Source organism: Scyliorhinus canicula, chromosome 2 (assembly GCF_902713615.1).
Source record: "Scyliorhinus canicula chromosome 2, sScyCan1.1, whole genome shotgun sequence".
Classification (NCBI taxonomy): Eukaryota; Metazoa; Chordata; class Chondrichthyes; order Carcharhiniformes; family Scyliorhinidae; genus Scyliorhinus; species Scyliorhinus canicula.
In genome coordinates, this window is record NC_052147.1 from 87550712 (window position 1) to 87576712 (window position 26001).

The 26001-nt window shown below is 47.9% G+C and overlaps 1 protein-coding gene across 2 annotated transcripts in view; it reads left to right on the forward strand.

Annotated features, from left to right (window-relative positions):
• Positions 1 to 26001, forward strand: part of tmem62 (transmembrane protein 62) — a 100523-nt gene that overhangs the window by 28571 nt on the left and 45951 nt on the right. The window contains exons 7-10 of one of the 2 annotated variants that reach the window (XM_038782100.1): positions 13414 to 13536; positions 15822 to 15977; positions 18298 to 18457; positions 24638 to 24751. In XM_038782100.1, the coding sequence (XP_038638028.1) occupies positions 13414 to 13536; positions 15822 to 15977; positions 18298 to 18457; positions 24638 to 24751 (553 nt within the window). The remainder of the gene's footprint in view (positions 1 to 13413; positions 13537 to 15821; positions 15978 to 18297; positions 18458 to 24637; positions 24752 to 26001) is intronic. The other variant, XM_038782107.1, reaches the window with a different exon arrangement.

The window sequence follows — 26001 nt, forward strand, 5'->3', positions numbered from 1 at the left end:
TCCCCCCGTGTCTGCATGGGTTTCACTCCCATAACCCAAAGATGTGCAGGTTAGGTGGATTGGCCATGCTAAATTACCCCTTAATTGGGGGGGGGAAATAATTGGGTACTCTAAATTTATTTTTTAAAAAGAAATGTGGTTCTATGATGCAAGTCAGGTTAAAAATAGAAAATCTTTTCTGATTGTAGCCGCCGTGCCGACCTTACAATGAGTTATTTCACCCTGTCCAGATGCATGTCCCCCTGCAAGCACCTGCAGATGACAGGTCAGTCTACGCAAACCAAAAGGGGTTCCACTTGATGAACATGCAGCTGATATGTGACCATCAGCCACACATCATGCACGTCTGCGTGGGGGGGGGGTTATCCACTGTGATCGTGGCTGATGACACCTATCCGCGGGCCACAGACCGACACGGAAACCTACTACAACCAAGCCCATACAGCAACCACGCGAGTGATCGAATGGTGTGTCGGCCTCCTGAAGATGCGGTTCAGGTGCCTGCACTGCTCTGGAGGGGCCCTCCAGTATGATGCTGAGAGGGTCACCTGCCTCGTGGCGGCCTGCTGTGTACTCCACAACATCGTGCAGCAGAGGACCGACATGCTGGAGGAGGAGGAGGAGGAGGAACGCCAAGCCTCGTACGACGAGGAGGATGGACAGGACATGGAACCCAGGCAGGCACGGGAAGCCACACTCTGTGCCAGGGCCAAGGCGCACGGGGTTCTCTGATCGCCTCCAAGCTCAGGAACTAGGGGGGGTGGTGATTGGCCAGGGTACGGACACCGCATCTCATCTCCCCCTACCACCCTCCCCTGCAACCCCTTCCGCGATACATACCTGCCGCACTATGTGGTGTGGACCCTAGGTTGGCAGTAACACCGGGTCTGGTCCATGGGATGGAGGATGATGACAACCTGCTCTACAATGAGCTCTGGTGCTCCACATTGTATGCCAACGTCTGACTCCTGCCCATGGTGACACTTTTCACCGTCCACCTGGGTGATCCCTGCAAGCGAGCTGGCCATTCCATCACGGTCCCACCGAATCCCTGGGGACGGTGGCGGGGACAGTCGGGTGGGAGCCCAAGCCTCCCCCAACGTTCACCCAATTCTCCTCCCACCCCTCTCGCTTGCCAAGATCAGCCCACCCCTCACAGCCATCTGTGAGGCGTTTAAAATGACAGCATATATACATAACTAAACTGTGCGCTGCACCCGGGTCAACGTAACCAGTGTCTTAACGTATTTGCCTTACGGGCCCCAACGCTAAGTCTTGATACCTCCGATATAACAGCAGGAGTTGAGGCGGCCTGCTGTGACTCCCGCCCTGGGACCTGGGCCATGTTGGCAGCTGCCTTCTGGGCGAGCGGGCCTGCCTGCGTGTTCCGCCACCTCCCCTGCAGGAGTCACCTCCTCCTTTCTCGGGCGGCCGATGAACCCGGGCTACTCCATGGGTCAGGGGTGTGAGTGGAGCTATCCCCTGAGCCTCCCCACCACCTGGCATTTCCAGTCCCGGAAGCCCGCTCTGGTCTCGACCAGGGTCCGCATGCTCGCGCCATGCACAGGGAATGGACCATCTCTGTCTGGGACTGTGCCACCACCTTCTGGGTTTGTGTCACATCAGCCAGTGACTGCACCATCTCCCTCTGGGACTCGGCCACCTCCCTCTGTGTCTGCGCCATATCGGCCTGCGCCTGGACAATGCCGCTGAAGCTCTCAGCCATGGCCTGCTATGACTGGGCCACGCTCTGGAGCGCTGCTGCGATTTCCAGTTGGCCGTGGGACACATAGAACACAGAACTGTACAGCACAGTACAGGCCCTTCGGCCCACGGTGCTGCGCCGAGTCCAAGGACGACGTGGATTTCCCGACACAGTTGCCTGTGAGCCAGCAACCCTGTCCTCGGCCTCGGCCAGCGCCCGCACAGAATGCCCCTGGTCTTGGACATGCTGATCCATAGTCAAAACCATCGCCTCCATTGTGGACGCCATCCGTGCAGTGTTTGCCTCGGTGGCATGCATGGTCGGCACCACCTCCTGCTCCTGCACACGGTTGGACAGCATGATAGCATAATGGTTAGCACTGTAGCTTCACAGCTCCAGAGTCCCAGGTTCGATTCTCTGCTGGGTCACTGTCTGTGCGGAGTCTGCACGTTCTCCCCGTGTCTGCGTGGGTTTCCTCCGGGTGCTCCCGTTTCCTCCCACAATTCAAAGATGTGCAGGTTAGGTGGATTGGCCATGATAAATTGCCCTTAATGTCCAAAAAGGTTAGGAGAGGTTATTGGATTACGGGGATAGGGTGAAAGTGAGAGCTTAAGTGGGTTGGTGCAGATCGACGGGCCAAATGGCCTCCTTCTGCACTGTATGTTCTATGTTCAACTGCAGGTGCTGGATGCCCGAGAATCAACCCCTCATCGTCCTTGGCTCTGTGACTGCATCTCCACAATCGATGGGACTGTCCGTTTCAGAAGCCCAAAACCCGTCTGGGCGGCAGCTAGTCCCTGGGGTTGGCCCGCCCTCCGACTGTCCGCCTGCTCAGTTGTTCCTACCTCCATCTGCTTTACCTGATCAGCTGTGTGATGAGCACCAGAGAGTATCCCAGGAGCCTCTTCACAAAAGTGTGCGTCTCTGGGATGGTGGAGGGTATTGGAGACAGCTGTGATGGGAATTCCTGTCGTCCTCCCACTCGAGCTCTGGGGTGTCCTGAATCTCGGGCGGAGGGCTGGCGTCTGAGCAGCTTTCAGAGTTGGTGCCCGGCTCAAGGTGGTGTGCTCCGACTGAGGCACTGGCTGGGGGAGGATGGACCCACCCAATCTCCAGCAAGTCCTGCAAGACACAAGACAAGATGCACAGTTGGACTGCGGCCCAGAGGGTGGTGGGGGTGAGCAAGTGGTTGAGGGTGGTGTGGGGGTGATGTTGGGGAGGTTGGATTCAGACATGTGTCACGGGGAACCGCAACTCAGCAGGGTCTCGCTTCCATGGCCGAACTCCACCTCGGCGACCTCCCTTTCCTCCAGGTTACCGACCACATCCATGGTACTCTGCTCCACCATGAGGGGCTGCATGTCCGACGGTCCCCCTCTAGTCTTCTCCCGCTCCTGGCAGTTATGGGGAGGGGGGGGGCGGCGGCATTGCATACTGCCAAGGGGGTGGGTAGCTGGTGGCCTCAATGGCCAGGGCATCTGGCCATGGCAGCTGGTATGGGTACCGGTATGTGTTTCAGGGTGGGGATTCGGCCACCCTCCTGGTTGGGGGGTTATGGTAACGGTTGTGTGGGACAGGATTGGTGCCAGGGGCACAGTGCTGCCTACTCACCCTGGTCGCCCTGAGGAGGTCATGCAGTTTTTTTCCAATACTGACCGCCTCTGCTACCTGCGTCCAGGCGCAGCAAATGGCAGTGGCTGGCAGCCTCCTTCCCAAGCATGGTTATCCGCCTCTCTTACACTGCATCCAGGAATGTCTCCAGCTCAGCGTCGGTGAAGCGTGGAGCTGCTCTCCTTACTACCATCTTGCTGGCTGGAATGGTGTGTGGGGGGAGTACAGTGTGTATATGTGGCTTCAGCTTGTCAGCCTCGCGAGTGTCAATGGCGAATCCCTCACTGTTTCTCATTAGAATCAGTTGTATTCCACATGGCGCTGGTGCAAGCCCCTTAGCAGTAGCAGAATCCAGGAGTGGCACCAGTTTTGCTGTCATGGAATGTTGCTCGTTCTGGGTGAGTGTGCTTAACACTCAATTTGGCTCTGTTTCATTCCTTAGCTCTAGAGTCGGCAGGCATCGTTAAGATACCGCCACAAGTTTCAAGTTCAAAGCAATAAATCCATACACCAGTTAGTAATTTCAAACAAGACACGTTTATTATATTACAGTAATCTACTAATCATGCATATAAAACTATAAGACTAGGCTAATCCTACCACTAATAGGCCAAATACTTATCTGGATAAGGGGACTGCCGGATCAGGGAACAACGGCCTCTAGCTTTGTCCTGGGTCCGCAGGCTTCCAGTAGTTATGGACTAAAGGGGGTCAGGAGTGTCTACTCTCGTAGCGTGCGTTGTGACACTTACTTGTTGGCGGCTGCTGTCCAGACCTCTCCTCAAGGTCCTTCTACTGCAACGGTGTTCTCCTGGGAGGGCTGGCTGGTCAAGGAGAGGCTGGCTAAGAGAGAGAGCTGGGGTCGCGGTCTCTGTCTCTTGTGCCCACCTGGGTGGACCCTCTATACTCTTGCAATCAATTGGGTCTCTTCCCAATCGATTGATTTGAATTCCCCAATAACGGGGCAGTATCTCGATCACTGGGGAGGTTCTTGGGACTTGTTGTTTTGGACTTCTTTGGCGCCGAGAAGCCTGGCCTTCCATTCAATGTACCGATTTGTGTTTAACTTGTTTCCACTTGTACCTGGGGATTGCCCAGTATCGCCTCATTAGTATGCTAACTGGTTTCTTTTCATAGTGCTGTCTGGTTTCTGCAGCAGTCAGAACTGGTTTCTGCAGTAGTCTGAATATACAAGCGCTCTGCAAGCTGCTTGCTTTTACAACATGTCCAATTTCCCTGCATTCCTTGCAATCTTCCATTTTGTGTTGGGCAGTGGTCACCCCAGGTGGCTACAGGAACCACTAATTCTGCACCAGCATCAACACTCAATCTCAGAAATGGAGAATCCAGCCCCTTGTTCCAACTGTATTGGCGAGGCTCAAAATTTATAGAACCATTTAGAGTAAGTGGCTGGCAATGAGCATGCCCTTGAGGTACAGATAAGTCTGTAGCTGAAGTTTCACTCTCGCAGTTCATGATGACATAAGTACATTGAATGTTGAATGAAAGTATTCAGCAGATCTTCCCACAGTCAATGTAAGAGCTCGCTGATTCCCACAGGTACTCCCTGCAGCATTGTCACTTTAACTTCCACTCTAGAATGTAGATTAGCTGCATTCCACAAACACAATTACAATGCAGGAATGAGAACTATTGCATTCCACTGGTTGTTTGATCTTGTGTTTCCATTAGATTGCTATATAATCATGTACTGTGGTTCTGTGATTAGTCCATAGAAACAGGTTATTCGACCCAGTGAGAAGGCAGGTCCTTCGTGAAGAACCTCAGCCGGGAGTTGAACCCGTGCTGCTGACCTTGCTCTGCATCACGAACCAGCTGTCGAGCCAAGTGAGCTAAACCAGCTGCATCTGTATTTTGGAAGGAGGAATTATTGTACTTGCCTTTCAATAGGGTTTGTTCACCAGTGTCCTGCCCCTGGCTGGAAACACTAACCCTTTTTTCTCCCTCATGATGCTGCCAAACATGTTGGGCGGGATTCTCCGTTGGCTGACGCGGAAATCGCAAAACGCGATTGGGTGGAGAATAGGTTCCGGCGCTAGAATTACAGCGAGCACCAATTTGATGCCAAATCGCTATTTTCCGTCACCTCAACAGTGGCGTCAATACAGTCTGGAACGCATGTACAGTAAACACGTTTGCATGTCATTAGCGGGCCTGACCCAGTATTCTCTGGGGCCTCCGCGACGCGTTTCCCCCAATGGGCCATGTTCCCAACGGCATGGTTCACCTGTACCTTTGGAAATTCTGAAACCAGCATCGTGACTGCTGAAGGAGATAGAGGGGGTACGGAAAGCGTCCAATATCGCCATAGTTTGCTGACAGTTGTACCGCTGGCCGGGGAGTTTATGCCAGGGCCGGGGAGAGTAGCGGGGGGGGTGGCCAGGAGGTGGGCTGTGGGGTTGGGGTGGACGGACACTGAATACCATTGCCACAGCCGGAAAGGCAGTCATGCAGCTGCACACGCCACTGACAGCCCACTGTGAACTTAGGGCCATGGGTCGTATAGATGTCCCGCGCCAGGCCATCCCCGAGGTGCCCTCTGGCCCCAGCCGATCGATCAACTGTATGGGCACACTCCAGCATAACCAGTGTCATCATGTTGACTGGGATTAGTGTGTGTGGGGATTGTAATGTGTATATGCGGCTGCAGCTCGTCCGCCTCCCAAGTGTCAATCACAGACCCGGCGAATCCCACATCGCTTTTCATTGGAATCGATTGTGTTCCACATGGCGCCGGTACTAGCCCCTCCACAGTTGCTGAATCGATCCTGGTTCGGCGCCAATTTTGCTGGCGTGAAAGTCCATGAATTCTATGTCGGCATCAACACTTGGTCTCAGAAAGGGAGACTTCCGCCCGTTGTGTTTGTAGCACCATCTGCCTTCATTTTAGTTTCCAGGATTTGCAAATTAACTGAAAATATAAGAGCAGGTTACATAGACTTGTATTCCTTTGTGTGTACTTGAGGTGAGACTGGGATGCTGATTGGTTTAGCTCAGTTGGCTTGACAGCTGGTTCATGATGCAGATCGAGGCCAACAGTGTGGGTTCAATTCAGTCCAAAGATGTGCGGGTTAGGTGGATTGGCCATGCTAAATTGCCCGTAGTGTAAGGTTAATGGGGGGATTGTTGGGTTACGGGTATACGGGTTACGAGGGTTTAAGTAGGGTGATCATTGCTCGGCACAACATCGAGGGCCGAAGGGCCTGTTCTGTGCTGTACTGTTATATGTTCTATGTTCTAATTCCCATAGCGGCTGGTGTTAATCATGAAGGCTCCGCCTTCTCAGCCTTGCCCCTTGCCTGACGGGTGGTGATCCTCGGGTTAAATCGCCACCAACCAGCTCTACCCCCTCAAAGGGGAAAGCAGCCTATGGTCAGAAGACCATAAGACATAGGAGCAGAATTAGGCCACTTGGCCCATCGAGCTGAAGAAATTCCTCCTCCTCTCTGTTTTAAAGGATCATCCCTTTAATCTGAGATGGATTCCTGGTTCTAGTTTTTCCTACAAGTGGAAACATCCCCTCCACGTCCACTCTATCCAGGCCTCGCAGTATCTTGTACGTTTCAATAAGATCTCCTCTCATCCTTCTAAACTCCAACGAGTATAGACCCAGAGTCTTCAAATATTCCTCATACGACAAGTTCTTCATTCCAGGGATCATTCTTGTGAACCTCCTCTGGACCCTTTCCAAGGCCAACACACCCTTCCTTAGATATGGGACCCAAAACTGCTCACAATACTCCAAATGGGGTCTGACCAGAACCGTATACAGCCTCAGGAGTACATCCCTGGTCTTGTATTCTAGCCCTCTTGATATGAATGCTAACATTGCATTTGCCTTCTTAACTGCCGACTGAACCTGCACATTAACCTTAAGAGAATCATGAACAAGGACTCCCAAGTCCCTTTGTACTTCTGCTTTCCGAAGCATTTCCCCATTTAGAAAATAGTCTATGCCTATGCCTTCCAAAGTGCATGACCTCACACTTTCCCACATTGTATTCCATCTGCCACTTCTTTGCCCACTCTCCTAGCTTGTCCAAGTCCTTCTGCAGCCCACTTGCTTCCTCAATACTACCTGTCTCTCTACAGATCTTTATATCATCTGCAAACTTGGCAACAGTGCCTTCAGTACCTTATTCCAGATCATTAATATATATTTTAAAACGTTGTGGTCCCAGCACAGACCCCTGAGGCAAACCACTAGTCAGCGGCTGCCATCCTGAAAAAGACCCCTTTATCCCCACTCTTTGCCTTCTGCCAGTCAGCCAATCCTCTATCCATGCCAGGACTTTACCCTGAACACCATGAGCTCTTAACTTATTTAACAGTCTCCTATGCGGCACCTTGTCAAAGGCCTTCTGGAAATCTAAATAAATCACGGCCACTGATTCTCCTTTGTCTAACTTGCTTGTTACCGTCTCAAAGAACTCTTAACAGATTTGTCAGACACGACCTCCCTTTGACAATAAGACTCAGTCCTATTTTACCATGCACTTCTAAGTGCTTTGCGATCTCATCTTTAATAACCGACTCTAAAATCTTACCAATGACCAAAGTTAGGCTAACTGGCCTATAATTTCCTGTCTTCTGCCTCCCTCCCTTCTTAAACAGTGGTGTTACATTAGCCACCTTCCAGTCCTCCGGGACCCTTCTAGCCTACAGTGATTCCTGAAAGATCATCACTAATGCCTCCACAATTTCCTCAGAGATCTCGTTTAGGACCCTGGGGTGTAGTCCATCCTGTCCAGGTGACTTATCCACCTTCAGACCTTTCATTTCCCCAGAACCTACTCTTTAGTAATGGTCACTGCACTCACCTCTGCCCCCTGGTTCTCCTGGAGCTCGGGCATCCCACTGGTGTCTTCCACCTTGAAGACTGATGCAAAGTAATTATTCAGTTCCTCTGCCATTTCTTTGTTTCCTATTATTACTTCTCCAGCCACATTTTCTAGTGGTCCAATGTCTATTTTTGCCTCTCTCTTACCTTTCATATATTGAAAAAAATCTCTTCCTATCTTCCTTTCCCAATCATCTGGGACTCGCGGCTTTACTAATAGTGTAGAGCAGAGTGCGACTTCTGGAAATTTTCTACAGCAGTATGTTTCCAGCCCAATGAGGAAGGAAACACTGCTAGACCTGGTTCTTGGGAATGAGGTGGGAAAGGTGGATGAAGTTTCAGTGGGAGAACATGTAGGACGCAGCGATCATTGAATCGTAACATATAGAATGAATATGGTAAAGGGTAAAGAACAATCCGGAATAAGAATAAATAACTGGGGGAAGCCAGCTTCAATGGGGTAAAAATGGATCAAAGATTCACAGCAAAAAAGATATTTCCATGAAGAGGAAGTGTCGGATAAACAACTCCAGAGCTCCCTGGATGACAAAAGAGATTATGATGAAGAAACAAAAGTGTGCTTATGATTTTTTATTTTTTTTTAATAATTTTTATTCAAAATTTTTATAAAATATCAACAACAAAAAAAATGTTTTTACAAAGAACGGAAAAAAGAAAAAACAGTACCCCTCCCCCCCGCGCATACACAAAGGAAGAGGTAAATTAACACCCGACATTCGCACAAAACACGCGCCCGCCCCTTCGACAAACCCCCCCCCCCCGCCCCCCGTGTATACGTAGAGATAGAAATAAATCAGCGCCCGCCATTAACATAGAACAACTATGCCTGTCCCTCCGGTCCAAAGCAACAAAACAACCCCTCCCCCCACTCCCTTCCCCCCCCGGGCTGCTGCTGCTACTGGCCTTTTCCTATCGTTCTGCCAGGAAATCCAGAAATGGCTGCCACCTCCTGAAAAACCCCTGCGCAGATCCCCTTAGGGCAAATTTCACCTTCTCTAATTTAAGAAACCCCGCCATATCGTTGACCCAGGCCTCCACGCTTGGGGGCCTCGCATCCTTCCACTGAAGAAGAATCCTCCGCCGGGCTACGAGGGATGCAAAGGCCAGAACACCGCCCTCTTTCGCCTCCTGCACTCCCAGCTCCACTGCAACCCCAAAAATTGCGAGCCCCAGCCCAGATTGACCCTGGATACTACCACCCTCGACACCGTCCTCGCTACGCCCTTCCAAAATTCCCCCAGCGCTGGGCATGCCCAGAACATATGGGCATGATTTGCTGGGCTCCCTGAGCACCTGATACACCTGTCCTCACTCCCGAAGAATCGACTCATCCTTGTGATGTCATGTGGGCCCTATGCAGCACCTTAAACTGTATGAAGCTAAGCCTCGCACAAGAAGAGGAGTTCACCCTCCCCAGGACGTCCGCCCACGTCCCCTCCTCTATCTCCTCACCCAGCTCCTCCTCCCATTTATCCTTCAGCTCCTCGACCGAGGCCTCATCCATCTCCTGCATCACCTGGTACGCTGCCGAGATCCTCCCCTCACCAACCCACACCCCCGAAAGCACCCTGTCCTCTGGATCCCACACGGCGGCAGCAGAGGAAACTCAGCCACCTGCCGCCTGACAAACGCCCTTACCTGCATATACCTGAAGGCGCTCCCCAGGGGGAGCCCGAACTTCCCCTCCAGCGCACCCAGGCTCGCAAACTTCCCGTCTACAAACAGGTCCCTCAACCTCCTGATACCTGCCCAGTGCCAACTCAGGAACCTGCTATCAATTCTCCCCGGGACAAACCGGTGGTTGCCCCGTATCGGGGTCCCCATCGAGGCCCCCACCTCCCACCTGTGCCGTCTCCATTGCCCCCAGATTTTGAGGGTAGCCGCCACCACCGGGCTCGTGGTATACCTCGTTGAAGGGAGCGGCAGCGGCGCCGTTACCAGCGCCTCTAGGCTCGTGCCCACACAGGACGCCATCTCCATCCTCTTCCATGCTACCCCCTCCCCCTCCATCACCCATTTGCGCACCATCGCTGCATTGGCAGCCCAGTAGTACCCACAGATGTTGGGCAGCGCCAGCCCCCCCATCCCTGCCCCGCTCCAAGAACACCCTTCTCACCCTCGGGGTCCCGTGTGCCCACACAATCCCCGTAATGCTCTTGTTAACCCGCCTGAAAAAGGCCTTCGGGATAAGGATGGGGAGGCACTGGAACAGGAACAGAAACCTCGGGAGCACCGTCATTTTGACTGACTATCGTACCCGCCAGAGACAGCGGCAACATGTCCCACCTCTTAAACTCCTCCTCCATTTGCTCCACCAACCTTGTGAGATTAAGCTTATGCAAGGCCCCCCAACTCCTGGCCACCTGAACCCCCAAGTAACTGAAGCTCCTCGCCGCCCTTTTCTGTGGAAGCCTGCCGATTCCCCCCTCCTGATCCCCTGGGTGTATCACAAACAGCTCGCTCTTCCCCAAGTTGAGCTTGTATCCTGAGAAATCCCCAAATTCCCAGAGAATCCCCATCACCTCCGGCATTCCCCCCACCGGGTCCGCCACATACAACAATAGGTCATCCGTGTAGAGCGACACTCGGTGCTCCTCTCCACCCCGGACCAACCCCCCCCCCCCCCCCCCCCCCCCCGCCCCCCCCCACCCAACTCCCCGACTCCCTCAGTGCCATAGCCAGGGGTATGCTTATGATTTATGGATAATTCAACTGCAAGCCAGGCTGAATACAGACGGTTCAGAGGGAAGTTAAAAAGCAAATTAGAGAAGCAGTGTCAAGAGAGACTGGCAACTAATCCCAAAGTTTTCTATATCAATAGTAAGAGGGTGTTTAGGGACCAAAAAGGGAATTTACGTATTAGACAGAGGGTATAGCCGAGGTATTAAATGAATACCTCCATCATGTCAGAAGTGGAGATGTTTGCGGATGACTGCACAATTTCAGCACCATTCGTGACTCTTCAGATAATGTAGCAGTCCATGTCCAAATGCAGAAAGACCTGGACAACATCCAGGCTTGGCTGACAAATGGCAAGTTATGCTCGCTCCACACAAGTGCCAGGCAATGACCATCTCCTACAAGAGAGGACCGCTCCTTGACATTCAATGACATTACCATCACTGAATCCCCCACAATCAACATCCTGGGGGTTACCATTGATCAGGAACTGAACTGGACTAGCCACATTAATACTGTGGCTACTAGGGCAGGTCAAAGGCTAAGAATTCTATGGCGAGTAACTCTCCTCCTGACCCCCCAAAGCCTGTCCACTATTTACAAGGCACAAGTCAGGAGTGCAACAGAATACTCTCCACTTGCCTGGATGAGTGCAGCTCCAACAACACTCAAGAAGCTCGCCACCATCCAGGACAAAGCAGCCTGCTTGATTGTTCCCCCTTCCACAACCTTCAAACCCTCCACCACCGACGAACAGTGGCAGCCGTGTGTAGCGTCTACAAGATGCACAGGAACTCACAAGGCTCCTTACACAACACCTTCCAAACCCACGACCACTACCATCTAGAAGGAAAAGAGCAGCAGATACTTGGGAACCCCACCAACTGGTAGTTTCCTCCAAGTCACTCATCATCCTGACTTGGAAATATATTGCCATTCCTTCGCTGTGGAACTCCCTCCCTAACAGCACAGTGGGTGTACCTACACCTCGAGGACAGTAGCAGATCAAGGCAACTCACCACCACCTTCTGAAGGACAACTAGGGATGGGCAATAAATGCTGGTCGAACCAGTGACGGCCACATCCCGTAAATTATTTTTTTTAAGTTTTGCGATATCTTTGCTAAGCTGCTGCCAAGACCATGGTGAAAGAGGAAGTAATTCAGATGCTTGAAGGGTTCAAAATTGATTAGGAGGTGGTATTGACCCAGCGAAGTAGAGGCGACATTTTTCTAGTTAGGATGGTGTGACTCTGATGGGAACTTGCAGGTGATGGTGTTCCCATATACTTGCCCTTGTTCTTCTAGGAGTTTGGAAGATTCTGCCAAAGAAGCCATGGCAAGCTGCTGCAGTGCATCCAGTAGATAGTTCACACTGCTGCCACTATGCATCAATGGTAGAGGGAATGAATATGTAAGTGGATGGATATGTGCTAATCAAGCAGGCTGCTTTGTTCTGATGGTGTTGGCTATGGACTGCTTTACCTTTTGTTTCCTTTCATTATATTAAACATTCATCAGTTGTGACAACGCAGAATTAGATCTTTGTTTTTAATAAGTTGATGTTATATAATTTGACATGAGTACCTAGTCAAATCATGTAATACAATTCTATTAATATTGAATTCACTATGAGCTCACGCACCACACTTCACAATTCCAGCCTGATTACACAGTCAAAACACTCACACAAATTCTACCTTTTGATCTTCACGTTCTCTGCAAACTAACACTAAACTACAAGATATCAAAAGACTAGTAATGTTGACTTTCGATATCGTAAAGCCAAGAAGATTCACTCCTCATAACCATGTTAACAGAATCAATGAGAGATTACGTGGTCCACTTAAGTGAAATTAAACTTGTGTGCTGATACCACAAATGACAAGGTGCATTGAAATGGATCAGTAGTGTGGACTCACATTTCCACACTGAGCTTCTTGAGTGTTGTTGGAGCAGCTTTCATCTAAGCAAGGAGAGACTATTCCATAGCACACCTAACTTGTACCTTGTAGATGCGGACAGGTTTTGGGGTGTTCGGTGGTGAGTTGCTTGCCATAGAGCTCTCGGCCTCACAAGTTGTTGGGAGATTCAGCAATGTCAATGCTGTTGAACGTCAAGGGAAGATGGTTAGATTGGCTTTTTGGAAATGGTTATTGTCTGGCACCAGTGTGATGCAAATATTGCTATATAGCTTGTAACTTATTGGGAAATGGCAATCTGGAACTCTTTCTCTCCCCCCCCCCCCCCCTCCCTTGAAAATTCCAATGCTGAGGTTGACAGATTGGTTATTAAGCAAAGATATTATGGGTTGCAGAACAATTAACAATTTGGAAATAACTGAGGGAAGTAAATGGATTTAAGACACAGAATACAGATTAGCCATGATCTACCTGAATAGCAGAACAGACTGGAGGGGCTGAATGGCCTACTCCTGTTCCTGTAAAAAATAAAAAGGGTTTTATGGGGTGCAAGAAGAGGAACAAGCTACAATTTAAATTTTGTGCTTCGCAAATTGAACATTTCTATACTTTGCAGCTCTGCTATCGCGTACCTGTGTGGACACTTGCACACACTGGGTGGTCTCATGCCTGTTCTGCACAGCAGAAATGAACAAGGGACACTGGAATTGGAGCTAGCCGACTGGATGGACAACCGAAAGTTAGTATCTTTGGAAATAACAAATACACTAGTGCGTGAGAAACTTTGGACAGTTTTCTCACTATAAAGCTTGTGACATGCACTGTAATTCATTGTTGAAAGTCTTAAGTTCATAGTGAGCAGTTAAGACACTGAGCAGTGTTCTACGTTGTATTATCAAACCCATGTCAACTGTAGTTTTGTTGGTACTCTTGTCTCTGAATCATAAGGTTCTGGGTTCAAGTTGAATGCCAGGGCTTGAGCACAAAATGAAGGCTAACACTCGAGTGGAGTACTGAGAGAGTGCTGCGCTGTTGGAAATGCTTCAACCAGGGCCCCTCTGTCTGTCTGGTGGATGTAGAAGATGCCACTATTTTGAAGAATCCCCGATGTTCTTGGCCAATATTTCTCCCTCAATCAACATTTTAAAAAAAGTACATGACACAGCAGTTTATTGGAGTTTACTATGTGCAAAATTGGCTTTGGTCTCTTTTTAATCTTAAAGTGAGGACTTAACTGTAGAAATTTGAAGTTGCCCTATTTTAAGTTTGGATTTAACAATAAACAGTTATTTCTATAAATCTAAAGTGAAAGAAACTCTAAAGGGAATTAAGGAGTCCCACAATTCTAAGACTTTTTTGAAAGAATGAGTTTGAATAGAAAATGATTTCTGAAGTTCACTCTCACAAGGAAATAAGATTGTGTTTTGGAGCAAAGTTTAGAGGACTTGACTAGTATCGATGCTCACTGGGCTACAGTTCCAATGGTGTAGAACACCTTCCGATACAGTGGCTCTCCTTCATGTATGAACCTGGACAGGAAGTGTTTGACCTCTTAGGCCTTGAACCTGGGGTGATCATGTCCTCACCGTACCTGTAAGTGGGCAACCTGTTTGAGTTTTTCCACTTCCCATCCCTGGGACACTGAGGTGAAGTGTACTATCCCACATGCCCAGTAGCTTATCCTAAATGGCAAATGCATGGAACAAAAACAACTTGCATTTCTATTGATCACATTTTCTACAGAGAACTCTCCGAGCAGTTTACAGAGCAATGAATAATGATTGTAAACCAGTGGGGGGAATGGAGGAACATAAACATAACCGGGAGGAGGTAAAAACACGAGGACAATCTTAAGGTAGTTGACAAGGCAGAAATGATGAGGATGTGCATTCCAGTTTGCAGGAGGCCTATTATGGAGTTGAGACTGAGAAGTGTGTTGGAGTTGGAGGGGGGAGGGTTTCAAAGATGGAAGGCTGTGGACATATTTGGAGATCTGGCAGATGAGCAGAGGAGGTGTATAGTGTGAGAAGTGAAAGAATGCCACAGATCCAATGTGATGAAGAAGTGGACTTTAAGATTGTGCAGTTCATTGTGGTTCAGGACCTTTGACCTGATGCTGAGGTGGAAGCCAGGGAGGGGGATGGAGTGAATCCAAGGAGAGTGGATTATTTGACAAAGATTTGACAAAGCTTAGACAGAACTTTGAAAAAGGGTAATCTGGACTCGAGACAGTAGCTCTTTTCTCTCCATACAGATGCTGCCAGACCTGCTGAGATTTTCCAGCATTTTCTCTTTGGGTCCAAGGAAAGTGGCTTCAGTTTAAAAGCTGAAGCAAACTTTGGCTTGTCCAGATCTTTGTGTTGGATAAGCAGATGTGTGTCTTTAATGCAACAAAATGTCACAAGCCGCTTCAGAGGAGTTTTAAAGCAAAATTATACACCAAACCACGTATGGCAAGATTAGGGCAGATTGACCAAAGCTGCAGACCATCGTTGCCAGGAAGGTAGTTTGTAAATCATGAAGACCTAGGGTGGAATGGGTGATGGTAGGTAGAAAAGATGAGACCCTGATGCCCATCAAAGGTAAATATATGGGTACAGGAGGAGAAACGGTTTAAAGCATTGTAATACAGGTAGGAGTAATATCAGAAGCAAGCAGTGTCACAGAAATGGCGTGCAGAGGAAAGGTGTCCATAGAGAATTGATTAGCTGCAACACTGAAATCAGCAAAAAGGTGAGGGGATACAAAGGAATTTAACAAGACTTAAATCAGGCCTATTCTCTTTCCAGTACATGACCCAGCCATGACAGTTGATTATGACCAGCTAATTCATTATAGATCATGAATCATGCCTGCCTTGTTCTCTGAAGAACCGACTCATCAGGAGAGTATAGTTGCTGATTTTGAGGAGAGGATAAAGTAATCTTCTAGTCACACCTGAAGTCAGTTCTGTGTGGGCTCATTTAGGCTGAATGTTGTTATCCTGATCACAAATGTTGTGTATCGTTGCTTTTCTCTTGGCAGGTACCGTCTACTAGCATTTGACCATGATCTGTTTAGCTTTGTGGATCTGAAGTTTGACAAGTGGCCAGCAGTTCTCATCACAAATCCAAAGTCTGCTCTATACAGTAGCCCAAGACATGAGCCCCTGGGGAAAATGAAGCATTCTACACATATCAGGTACGATCCAATGTGTTTTCTATTATTTTTAGGTATATTCCTTTTGGCTGTCTTTGTCTGAATAAATCTCTCGTCTAAGGATTTAAGAACATGAGAAACAGGAGTAGGTGCAGCAGGAGTAAACCATTCACCCCCTTGAGCCTGCTCTGACATTCAGTACAGTCCGAGATGATTGTGTCTCTCAATTCCGCTTTCATGTATTATACTCGTATCCCTTGATTCCCTGAAAGACCAAAATGCTAACTACCATGACCATAAATGTATTCAGTGATGGAGCACCTGCAACCCTTTTGGATAGAGAATTCCAGAGATCCAGAGGCATTTGTGCGATTAAATTCTCCCTCCAATCGGTCCCTTTACTGAGACCATGCCCAGTATTCGAGGTTCTCCAGTCAGGGAGAACAACCTCTGTATCTACTCTGTCAAGCCCCTTCAAAATCCTGTATGTTTCAATGAGATCTCTCTCATTCTCCTGAACTCCACGGAGTATAGGCCTAACTTACTCGGCCTTTCACCATAGGACAACCCCTCAGCCCAAGAGCCAATCTAGTGAACCTTTTCTGTACTGCCTTCAAGACCAGTATATCCTTCCTTAGTTTTATTTTTCCAATAAAGGGGCAATCAAATAGCTTCTCGAGCTCTTTTTGTTTTAATTGTTAAAAGTACCCAATTCATTTTTTTTTCCAATTAAGGGGCAATTTAGTGTGGCCAACCACCTACCCGTCACATCTTTGGGTTGTGGGGATGAGACCCACACAGAGACTGGGAGAATGTGCAAACTTCACACATACAGTTACCTGGGGCCAGGTCCTCAGCGCCATGAGGCAGCAGTGTTAACCACTGCGCCATCGTGCTGCCCCCACTGACCTCCATCTAATCTAAGACAGCATGCTTTGGCTGCTTAGTGTGCATGGGACTGGACTGTAAGGACCCAGTTCACAATAGACACACTTTTGGGGCAAAGGATTACAGCTCAAACCCAAATATCACACCTTGAACGCCGAATCTCAACTGACACTCCAATGCAAGTATTCAGACTGTATTTTGATAGCATTTTCTTTGTTGGTTACAGAACATTCAGTGGTAATGTTGCCAACCATGAACAATGCAAAGATGTGCAGATTTGGTGGATTGACCATGATAAATTGTACCTTAAGTTTGGGGGAAAGGGCAGGTTGGGGCTGGGAGTGGACCTGGGTAGAGTTCTCTTTCGAACATTGGTGCAGATACAATGGGCCAAATGGGAATTCTATGATTCGATCTGTTAATTTCCATGCCAGACCTTTAATCGAGTGGTTATAAATGTTTCACTTTCAATTTTTATTGCAGGAAAAGCACATGCATTCCTCTTTCAGTATTTAAAAAAAATAAAGATAAGAGTACCCAATTATTTTTCCAATTAAAGGGCAGTTTAGCTTGGCCTATCTACCTATCCTGCACATCTTTGGGTTGTGGAGGTGAAACTCACGTAGACACTGGGAGAATGTGCAAACTCCACACGGGCAGTGACCCAGGGCCGGGATTCGAACCCAGGTCCTCAGCGCCGTAGGCAGCAATGCTAACCACTGTGCCACCGTGCTGCCCCGGTTTCAGTATTTTCTAAACAGTGCTTGTATTTATATAGACCTCACAACATCCAAGGTACTTTCCAACCAATGAAGTAGTTTGCACTCTGAAGTTCCAGTTAACCTATTTTAGGTGGTGTTGAATTGAAGGAGAAGTGATGGCCTAGGTAGCAGGAGAACTTGCTGAGGGAGTAGAGAACCTATACATTTCACTTAAAACAGCTTGTTCGGGCATTAGGTTCAAGACCACCTCTTATGGTATAGTACTCCCTCAGAAATGAACCAGTGCTGTGTTAAGAAAGGACTTGTATTTGTACAGCGTCTTTCATAACCCCAGGAAGTCTCAAAGCTCTTTACAGGCAACCGCATACTTTTGAAGTTAGGTTGTTATTTTAATGTAGGAAATGCAGCAGCCAATTTGTATTCCCACAAACAGGAATGCAACGACGACCAAATAATCTGTTTTTACTACTATTGGTTGAGCAACAAGTTATTTTCTCCAGTCTGGATAGCTGAATCCTTTTCAGGTCGTCAAAATGTCTTTAATGGAGTACCGCAGGAGCCGCAACTATTTACAAGTTATTGACTTGGGTGAGGAGACAGATTGTCTTGTGGCCAAATTTGCTGATGACACAAAGATAGATATCGAAGCAAGCTGCAAAGAGGATACAAAGTACAGAATTATCAACTGGGGACTTTAGACAGGTTTTGTAATTCAGTTACCACTGATAACATGGTTTATATTTCCTCATCAGGGTTCTAACCTTCTCCCCATCACAAATCACCTCGGTCTTGATCAGTATTGATGGTATTGCTTTAGGCAATGCAGTTCACATCGAAGGCCCATTCTTCTCGATAGCCTGGAAGGCCGACAACTACAGTAAAGGAATGCACTACATCGAAGTCCGAGTACAGGTAACAAGATGCATTCATTGGATCAGGAATTTTCTTACTGATCGCCCTCAGATTTTATTGGATTGGATTGGATTTTGTTTATTGTCACGTGTACTGAGGGAAAAGTATTTTTCTGCGTGCAGCTCAAACAGATCATTTAAGTACATGAAAAGAAAAGAAAATACATAATAGGGCAACACAAGGTACACAATGTAACTACATAAACACCGGCATCGGGTGAAGCATACAGGGTGTAGTATTAATCAGATCAGTCCATAAGGGCCATCAATGGCTTTTTATCTGATGAACTTATTTTAAACACAAGTGCTCCCCTGGGCTGTATCCTGTCACCTCTGTTATTTTCCATACTCACCAACAAGATGAGAATCAAGGGATCAAATACTTATTTCTTTAGGTATGCAGATGGGATTATTTTTAGACGATAAAATGACAACTGAAAAAAATTACTTTGAATGTGTTTCCACCTTTCAGAAATGGTGCCAATTGAGTGCTCTGCAGATCAATGTAGATAAATCCGAACAGCGACATTTATAGAGCAATTGTTACGTTAACCTAGTTAACCTACGTCACCAAATGAGTTGATGGCACAAATCATCGTAAATGACTATGATTTAGTGGCCATTACTGAAACATGGTTAAAGGATGGTCACGACTGGGAGTTAAATATCCGAGGGTATCAAACTATTCGGAAGGACAGAGTGGATGGTAAGGGAGGTGGTGTTGCTCTGTTATTTAAGAATGACATCCGGGCAATAGTAAGGGATGACATCGGTGCTATGGAGGATAAGGTTGAATCCATTTGGGTGGAAATCAGGAATAGTAAGACGAAAAAGTCACTGATAGGAGTAGTCTATCGGCCACCAAATAGTAACGAGATGGTGGGGCAGGCAATAAACAAAGAAATAACTGATGCATGTAGAAATGGTACAGCAGTTATCATGGGGGATTTTAATCTACATGTCGACTGGTTTAACCAGGTCGGTCAAGGCAACCGTGAGGAGGAGTTTATAGAATGTATCCGCGATAGTTTCCTAGAACAGTATGTAATGGAACCTACGAGGGAACAAGCGGTCCTAGATCTTGTCCTGTGTAATGAGACAGGATTGATTCATGATCTCATAGTTAGGGATCCTCTCAGAAGGAGCGATCATAATATGGTGGAATTTAAAATACAGATGGAGGGTGAGAAAGTAAAATCAAATACTAGTGTTTTGTGTTTAAACAAAGGAGATTACAAGGGGATGAGAGAAGAACTAGCTAAGGTAGACTGGGAGCTAAGACTTTATGGTGGAACAGTTGAGGAACAGTGGAGAACCTTCCAAGCGATTTTTCACAGTGCTCAGCAAAGGTTTATACCAACAAAAAGGAAGGATGGAAGAAAGAGGGAAAATCGACCGTGGATATCTAAGGAAATAAGGGAGAGTATCAAATTGAAGGAAAAAGCATATAAAGTGGCAAAGATTGCTGGGAGATTAGAGGACTGGGAAATCTTTAGGGGGCAACAGAAAGCTACTAAAAAAGCTATAAAGAAGAGTAAGATAGAGTATGAGAGTAAACTTGCTCAGAATATAAAAACAGACAGTAAAAGTTTTTACAAATATATAAGACAAAAAAGAGTGGCTAAGGTAAATATTGGTCCTTTAGAGGATGAGAAGGGAGTTTTAATAATGGGAAATGAGGAAATGGCTGAGGAACTGAACAGGTTTTTTGGGTCGGTCTTCACAGTGGAAGACACAAATAACATGCCAGCGACTGATAGAAATGAGGCTATGACAGGTGAGGACCTTGAGAGGATTGTTATCACTAAGGAGGTAGTGATGGGCAAGCTAATGGGGCTAAAGGTAGACAAGTCTCCTAGCCCTGATGGAATGCATCCCAGAGTGCTAAAAGAGATGGCTAGGGAAATTGCAGATGCACTAGTGATAATTTACCGAAATTCACTAGACTCTGGGGTGGTCCCGGTGGATTGGAAATTAGCAAATGTGACACCACTGTTTAAAAAAGGAGGTAGGCAGAAAGCAGGAAATTATAGGCCAGTGAGTTTAACTTTGGTAATAGGGAAGATGCTGGAATCTATCATCAAGGAAGAAATTGCGAGGCATCTGGATAGAAATTGTCCCATTGGGCAGACGCAGCATGGGTTCGTAAAAGGCAGGTCATGCCTAACTAATTTAGTGGAATTTTTTGAGGACATTACCAGTGCAGTAGATAACGGGGAGCCGATGGATGTGGTATATCTGGATTTCCAGAAAGCCTTTGACAAGGTGCCACACAAAAGGTTGCTGCATAAGATAAAGATGCATGGCATTAAGGGTAAAGTAGTAGCATGGATAGAGGATTGGTTAATTAATAAAAAGCAAAGAGTTGGGATAAATGGGTGTTTCTCTGGTTGGCAATCAGTAGCTAGTGGTGTCCCTCAGGTATCCGTGTTGGGCCCACAATTGTTCACAATTTACATTGATGATTTGGAGTTGGGGACCAAGGGCAATGTGTCCAAGTTTGCAGATGACACTAAGATGAGTCGTAAAGCGAAAAGTGCAGAGGATACTGGAAGTCTGCAGAGGGATTTGGATAGGTTAGGTGAATGGGCTCGGGTCTGGCAGATGGAATACAATGTTGACAAATGTGAGGTTATCCATTTTGGTAGGAATAACAGCAAACGGGATTATTATTTAAACGATAAAATATTAAAGCACGCCGCTGTTCAGAGAGACTTGGGTGTGCTAGTGCATGAGTCACAGAAGGTTGGTTTACAAGTGCAACAGGTGATTAAGAAGGCAAATGGAATTTTGTCCTTCATTGCTAGAGGGATGGAGTTTAAGACTAGGGAGGTTATGTTGCAATTGTATAAGGTGTTAGTGCGGCCACACCTGGAGTATTGTGTTCAGTTTTGGTCTCCTTACTTGAGAAAGGACATACTGGCGCTGGAGGGTGTGCAGAGGAGATTCACTAGGTTAATCCCAGAGCTGAAGGGGTTGGATTATGAGGAGAAATTGAGTAGACTGGGACTGTACTCGTTGGAATTTAGAAGGATGAGGGGGGATCTTATAGAAACATTTAAAATTATGAAGGGAATAGATAGGATAGATGCGGGCAGGTTGTTTCCACTGGCGGGTGACAGCAGAACTAGGGGACATAGCCTCAAAATAAGGGGAAGTAGATTTAGGACTGAGTTTAGGAGGAACTTCTTCACCCAAAGGGTTGTGAATCTATGGAATTCCTTGCCCAGTGAAGCAGTTGAGACTCCTTCATTACATGTTTTTAAGGTAAAGATAGATAGTTTTTTGAAGAATAAAGGGATTAAGGGTTATGGTGTTCGGGCCGGAAAGTGGAGCTGAGTCCACAAAAGATCAGCCATGATCTAATTGAATGGCGGAGCAGGCTCAAGGGGCCAGATGGCCTACTCCTGCTCCTAGTTCTTATGTTCTTATGTTCTTATAACCTGGGCTAATGTGTAGTCAATTCCAGCCCCACTTGACCCGGAGTTACAACATAAGTGAATTAACCAATAATTCCTATAATAATACCAAAAATCTTTGGCCCTTGGCAGCCCAATAATTACAGTTTGTAAGTTTAAACACAATCGCTGTTTATTTGCTACAAGGTCTATCATTAAATATGCAGGAAATACAACTGGATAACGACAAGCTAATACCTACTATCCACTTTAACTATTCCACCCTCTACCCATACACGAAAGACAGGGGTGGAAAGGGGTGAAAAATAATTTTGATCAAGGTCAAAAGAGAAGAGTCCTTGATTTTAGATGGCGGTTCTTTAGCTTTGCAACAAGCTTGTAGATTGCAATCTTTGTATTGCAGCCCGTACTGGTTTTCCTGCAGTACTTGCACCTTTCCTAGAGAGGCAGTGACTTTCTTTCCTCAAACCCTGGTTCATCTTCAAGCTTCTGTAGTGTAGAAAAGATAATACTCGACTTCCGGTGGCGGCCATGGTGTGAGTGGTCGCACATTCGGCAGCTCCTGCTTGTGATGGTGTTTTTGGGCCTTTTCCCCGATTAACGGGCAGATGTTTTGGTTGAAAAAGGTGCAGGTTTGTTGGAGGAAGAGTTTATTCCACCGGTGGATGGATTCGTGGACCAGACGTGCTTTTTGGCGAAAGGAGGTGTCGGGGTGAGAAACCTTTCCTGCGACACAGGGGAAGATGGCGGAGGGCAAGGGATCAGCCCCATCATCTCAGTAATCTATGGAGCAGCTGGTGGACTTCTCAAGAAGTTCACCCAGCAGAGAAAGGAGACTCTGGAGGACCTGGCGAGGTCGGTGGTTCCGCTTAAAGAGCTGATGCTGGAGGCTCGAAGCCAGGCGATCCAGAAGGTGGAGGAGATGATGGTGAAGTATATGGAGCAGCTTACTTCGTTAGTGGCTGAGGTAGGGGTGCTGCGAGGTACCCAGAAGTGGCTTCAGGAGAAGGTGGAAGATCTGGAGAACCACTCCCGGAGGCCGAATTGTGGATTGTGGGGTTGCCAGTGGGCATTGAGGGAGCGGAAGCTGGCTCGTATGTAACCCAGATGCTGGAGAATTTATGGGCAGAGGGGGTCCTCGAACAGCCCCTGGAGGTGGACCGGGCGCCCAGGTTGCTGCTGAGGAAGCCACAAGGAATTGAGCCGCTGAGGGCATTGGTGGTGCAGTTGCACCAGTTCCTTGATGAGGAATGGATCCCGAGGTGGGCCAGGCAGACGAGGCAATGTACCTGGGAGGGCAGCGAACCTGAAGTATACCAGGGCCTGGGCATGGAGCTGGCCAAGAGGAGAGCGGGCTTTAACAGAGTGAAGGCTGTCCTCTTTAAGAAGGAGGTAAAGTTCAGGAAGCTGTACCCGGCCCGTCTCTGGATGACCTACAATGATCAGGAATATTATTTTGGGACACCGGAGGAAGCGATGGATTTTGTGAGAGACAATGGACTGGCAGGAGAGGGAGGACATTGAACTTTGGAGGCGGTGTTTGGGGAGGTTGATTCTCCCTGCCCCCCTGTACAGGGGAGTCGGGGTTTGGGGGGAGTGGGTGGGGGGTGGAGGAGGGAGGTTCCCCCAGCCTGCTCCTTTCTTGTCTTTCTTCCCCCTGGGGGGCTTGTTTGGGTTTGGGGGGATGGCGGAGGGTCATGTGTGAGTGCATTGGGCTCTGTCTTGCTTTTGTTTCTCTGCGGGCCATTGTCCTTCTTCTCTGGGGGTTTTCCTTCAGTCTGATTGACATTGCTATTTGCACCAGGATAGTGTGTGAGAGGTGGAGGGAACCCCCGTAGGATGCTAAGTGCCATATGTGGGGGCTGCCAGGCTAGCTGGGCGGGCGAGTTCTTGGAAGCACATTGGGGGGTGAGCATGTGGTTTGAGTGTTGATAGGGGTTTGGATTCTTGTTCTGTGGGCGGGCGGGAACTGCTGACCGAGGAAGGGCCTTTGAAATATGGTATAAGGGGGGTTGATGGTGGTAGACATCCAAGGGCGGGCCTGAGGGTGTGCGGGACGCGTGCCGAAGACTGGCCCAGGAGGGGCTATGGTTGATCGGCAGGGCGGGGTGGGGGGAGGGGGGGTGGTAGGACGTGACGGGACAGGGAATCTCTCGACCAAGCTGATCACATGGAATGTGAGAGGGTTGAATGGTCTGGTCAAGAGGTCCTGCGTGTTCGTGCATTTGTGGAGCTTAATGATGGATGTGGCAGCTGAATATCAGACCAGGCTAAGGAAGGGGCGGATAGATCAGGTCTTTCATTCAGCGTTAGATTTAAAGAGAAGGGGGGGTGGCTGTCTTGATAAGTAAGCGGATAGTGTTTGAAGTGGGGAACATTGTGGCAGACTCCGGGGGGAGAATTGGAGAGGATGTCGGTGGTGTTACTGAATGTTTATGCCCCGAACTGGGACGATGTAGAGTTTGAGACGGGTGCTGGGGAAGGTCGCAGACCTGGACTCTCACTGGTTGAGCCGAAATTGGATCGATCGAGTCCGAGATTGGGAGGGTATTGGCAATGGCGAAGGAATTGAAGGTGTTTATGGGTTGTGAGAGTGAGACCCACTCAGACACGGGGAGAATGTGCAAACTTCACACCAACAATGAGCCGGGCTTGAACCCGGGTCCTCAGCGTCATGAGGCAGCGGTGCTAACCATTGCATCACCGTGCCGTCCTGGTGAATCGCTCATGCACGCACCAATCACTTCTCTTTTTCTTTTCAGGACGTAGCTGGAAGAATTACGGTTAACGGTCATAGCTTTGCAGTGGAAGAAATAAAACTACTCCCTTTTGACATTATGGCCTCATTCATCCTCCTGGCTCGTCATCACATTATGGTAAGTGCAGTTGTTGACTTCAAAACCACAGCAAGGAAGGACTTTCATTCACTCACAGTTGGAGTGCTGTTTGCAATTTTGTAGGTTAATTTGCTTAAATGGATATTCGATTTATGGAGAAGATGCAACATAAGTGTCCTAGAATGTTTGAACCTCCTGTTAAGTGATTCAGTACCCCGCTCTCCTGTTTGTTCTGTAGGCCCTAAATTTAAACAAAGCATGGCTGAAGTAGGTTGGAAAATTAAATTAAAAGGTATGGAAGTCAATATACAATGGCAAACGTTTCAAGAAATTACTAGTAATTCACTATGAATATACAGCCCCTTGAGGAATAAAAACTTTGAGAAACTTTGTCCAACCACAATGAACAAGAGAAGTTGAATTGAAAGAAGAGGTTTACAAATTTACCAAAGGGAATAGATGGCCTGGAGATTGGGATGGTTTTAGAATTCAGCAAAGAATGTTCAATAAATAGGTGGCGCAGTGGTTAGCACTGCTGCCTCATGGCTCTGAGGACCCGGGTTCGATCCCAGCCCGGGTCACTATCCGTGTGGAGTTTGCACATTCTCCTCATGTCTGCGTGTCTCTCACCCGCACAACCCAAAGTTGTGCAGGATCGGTGGATTGGCCACACTTAACTTTTTTACAATTAAGGGGCAATTAATTGGGTACTCTAAATTTGTTTTAAAAAGGCCACTAAATTGATATAGACTGAGAAAGTAGAAGATGACCGTAAACTTTGGAAGAAAAATTAAAAATTGACTGTGAATAGACTCGACAAGTAAATGAAAAATAATGAAAGTAAGCACAAGTCCCAGATAGGGAATAAGGCAATAGCAATAATAATAGAACATAGAACAGTACAGCACAGAACAGGCCCTTCGGCCCTCAATGTTGTGCCGAGCCATGATCACCCTACTCAAACCCACGTATCCACCCTATACCCGTAACCCAACAACCCCCCCCTTAACCTTACTTTTATTAGGACACTACGGGCAATTTAGCATGGCCAATCCACCTAACCCGCACATCTTTGGACTGTGGGAGGAAACCGGAGCACCCGGAGGAAACCCACGCACACGGGGAGGACGTGCAGACTCCACACAGACAGTGACCCAGCCGGGAATCGAACCTGGGACCCTGGAGCTGTGAAGCATTGATGCTAACCACCATGCTACCCTGCTGCCCCTAAATCCCCTAAATGCCCCTAATCTAATATTTTTTATTGGTGTCACAAGTAGGCTCACATT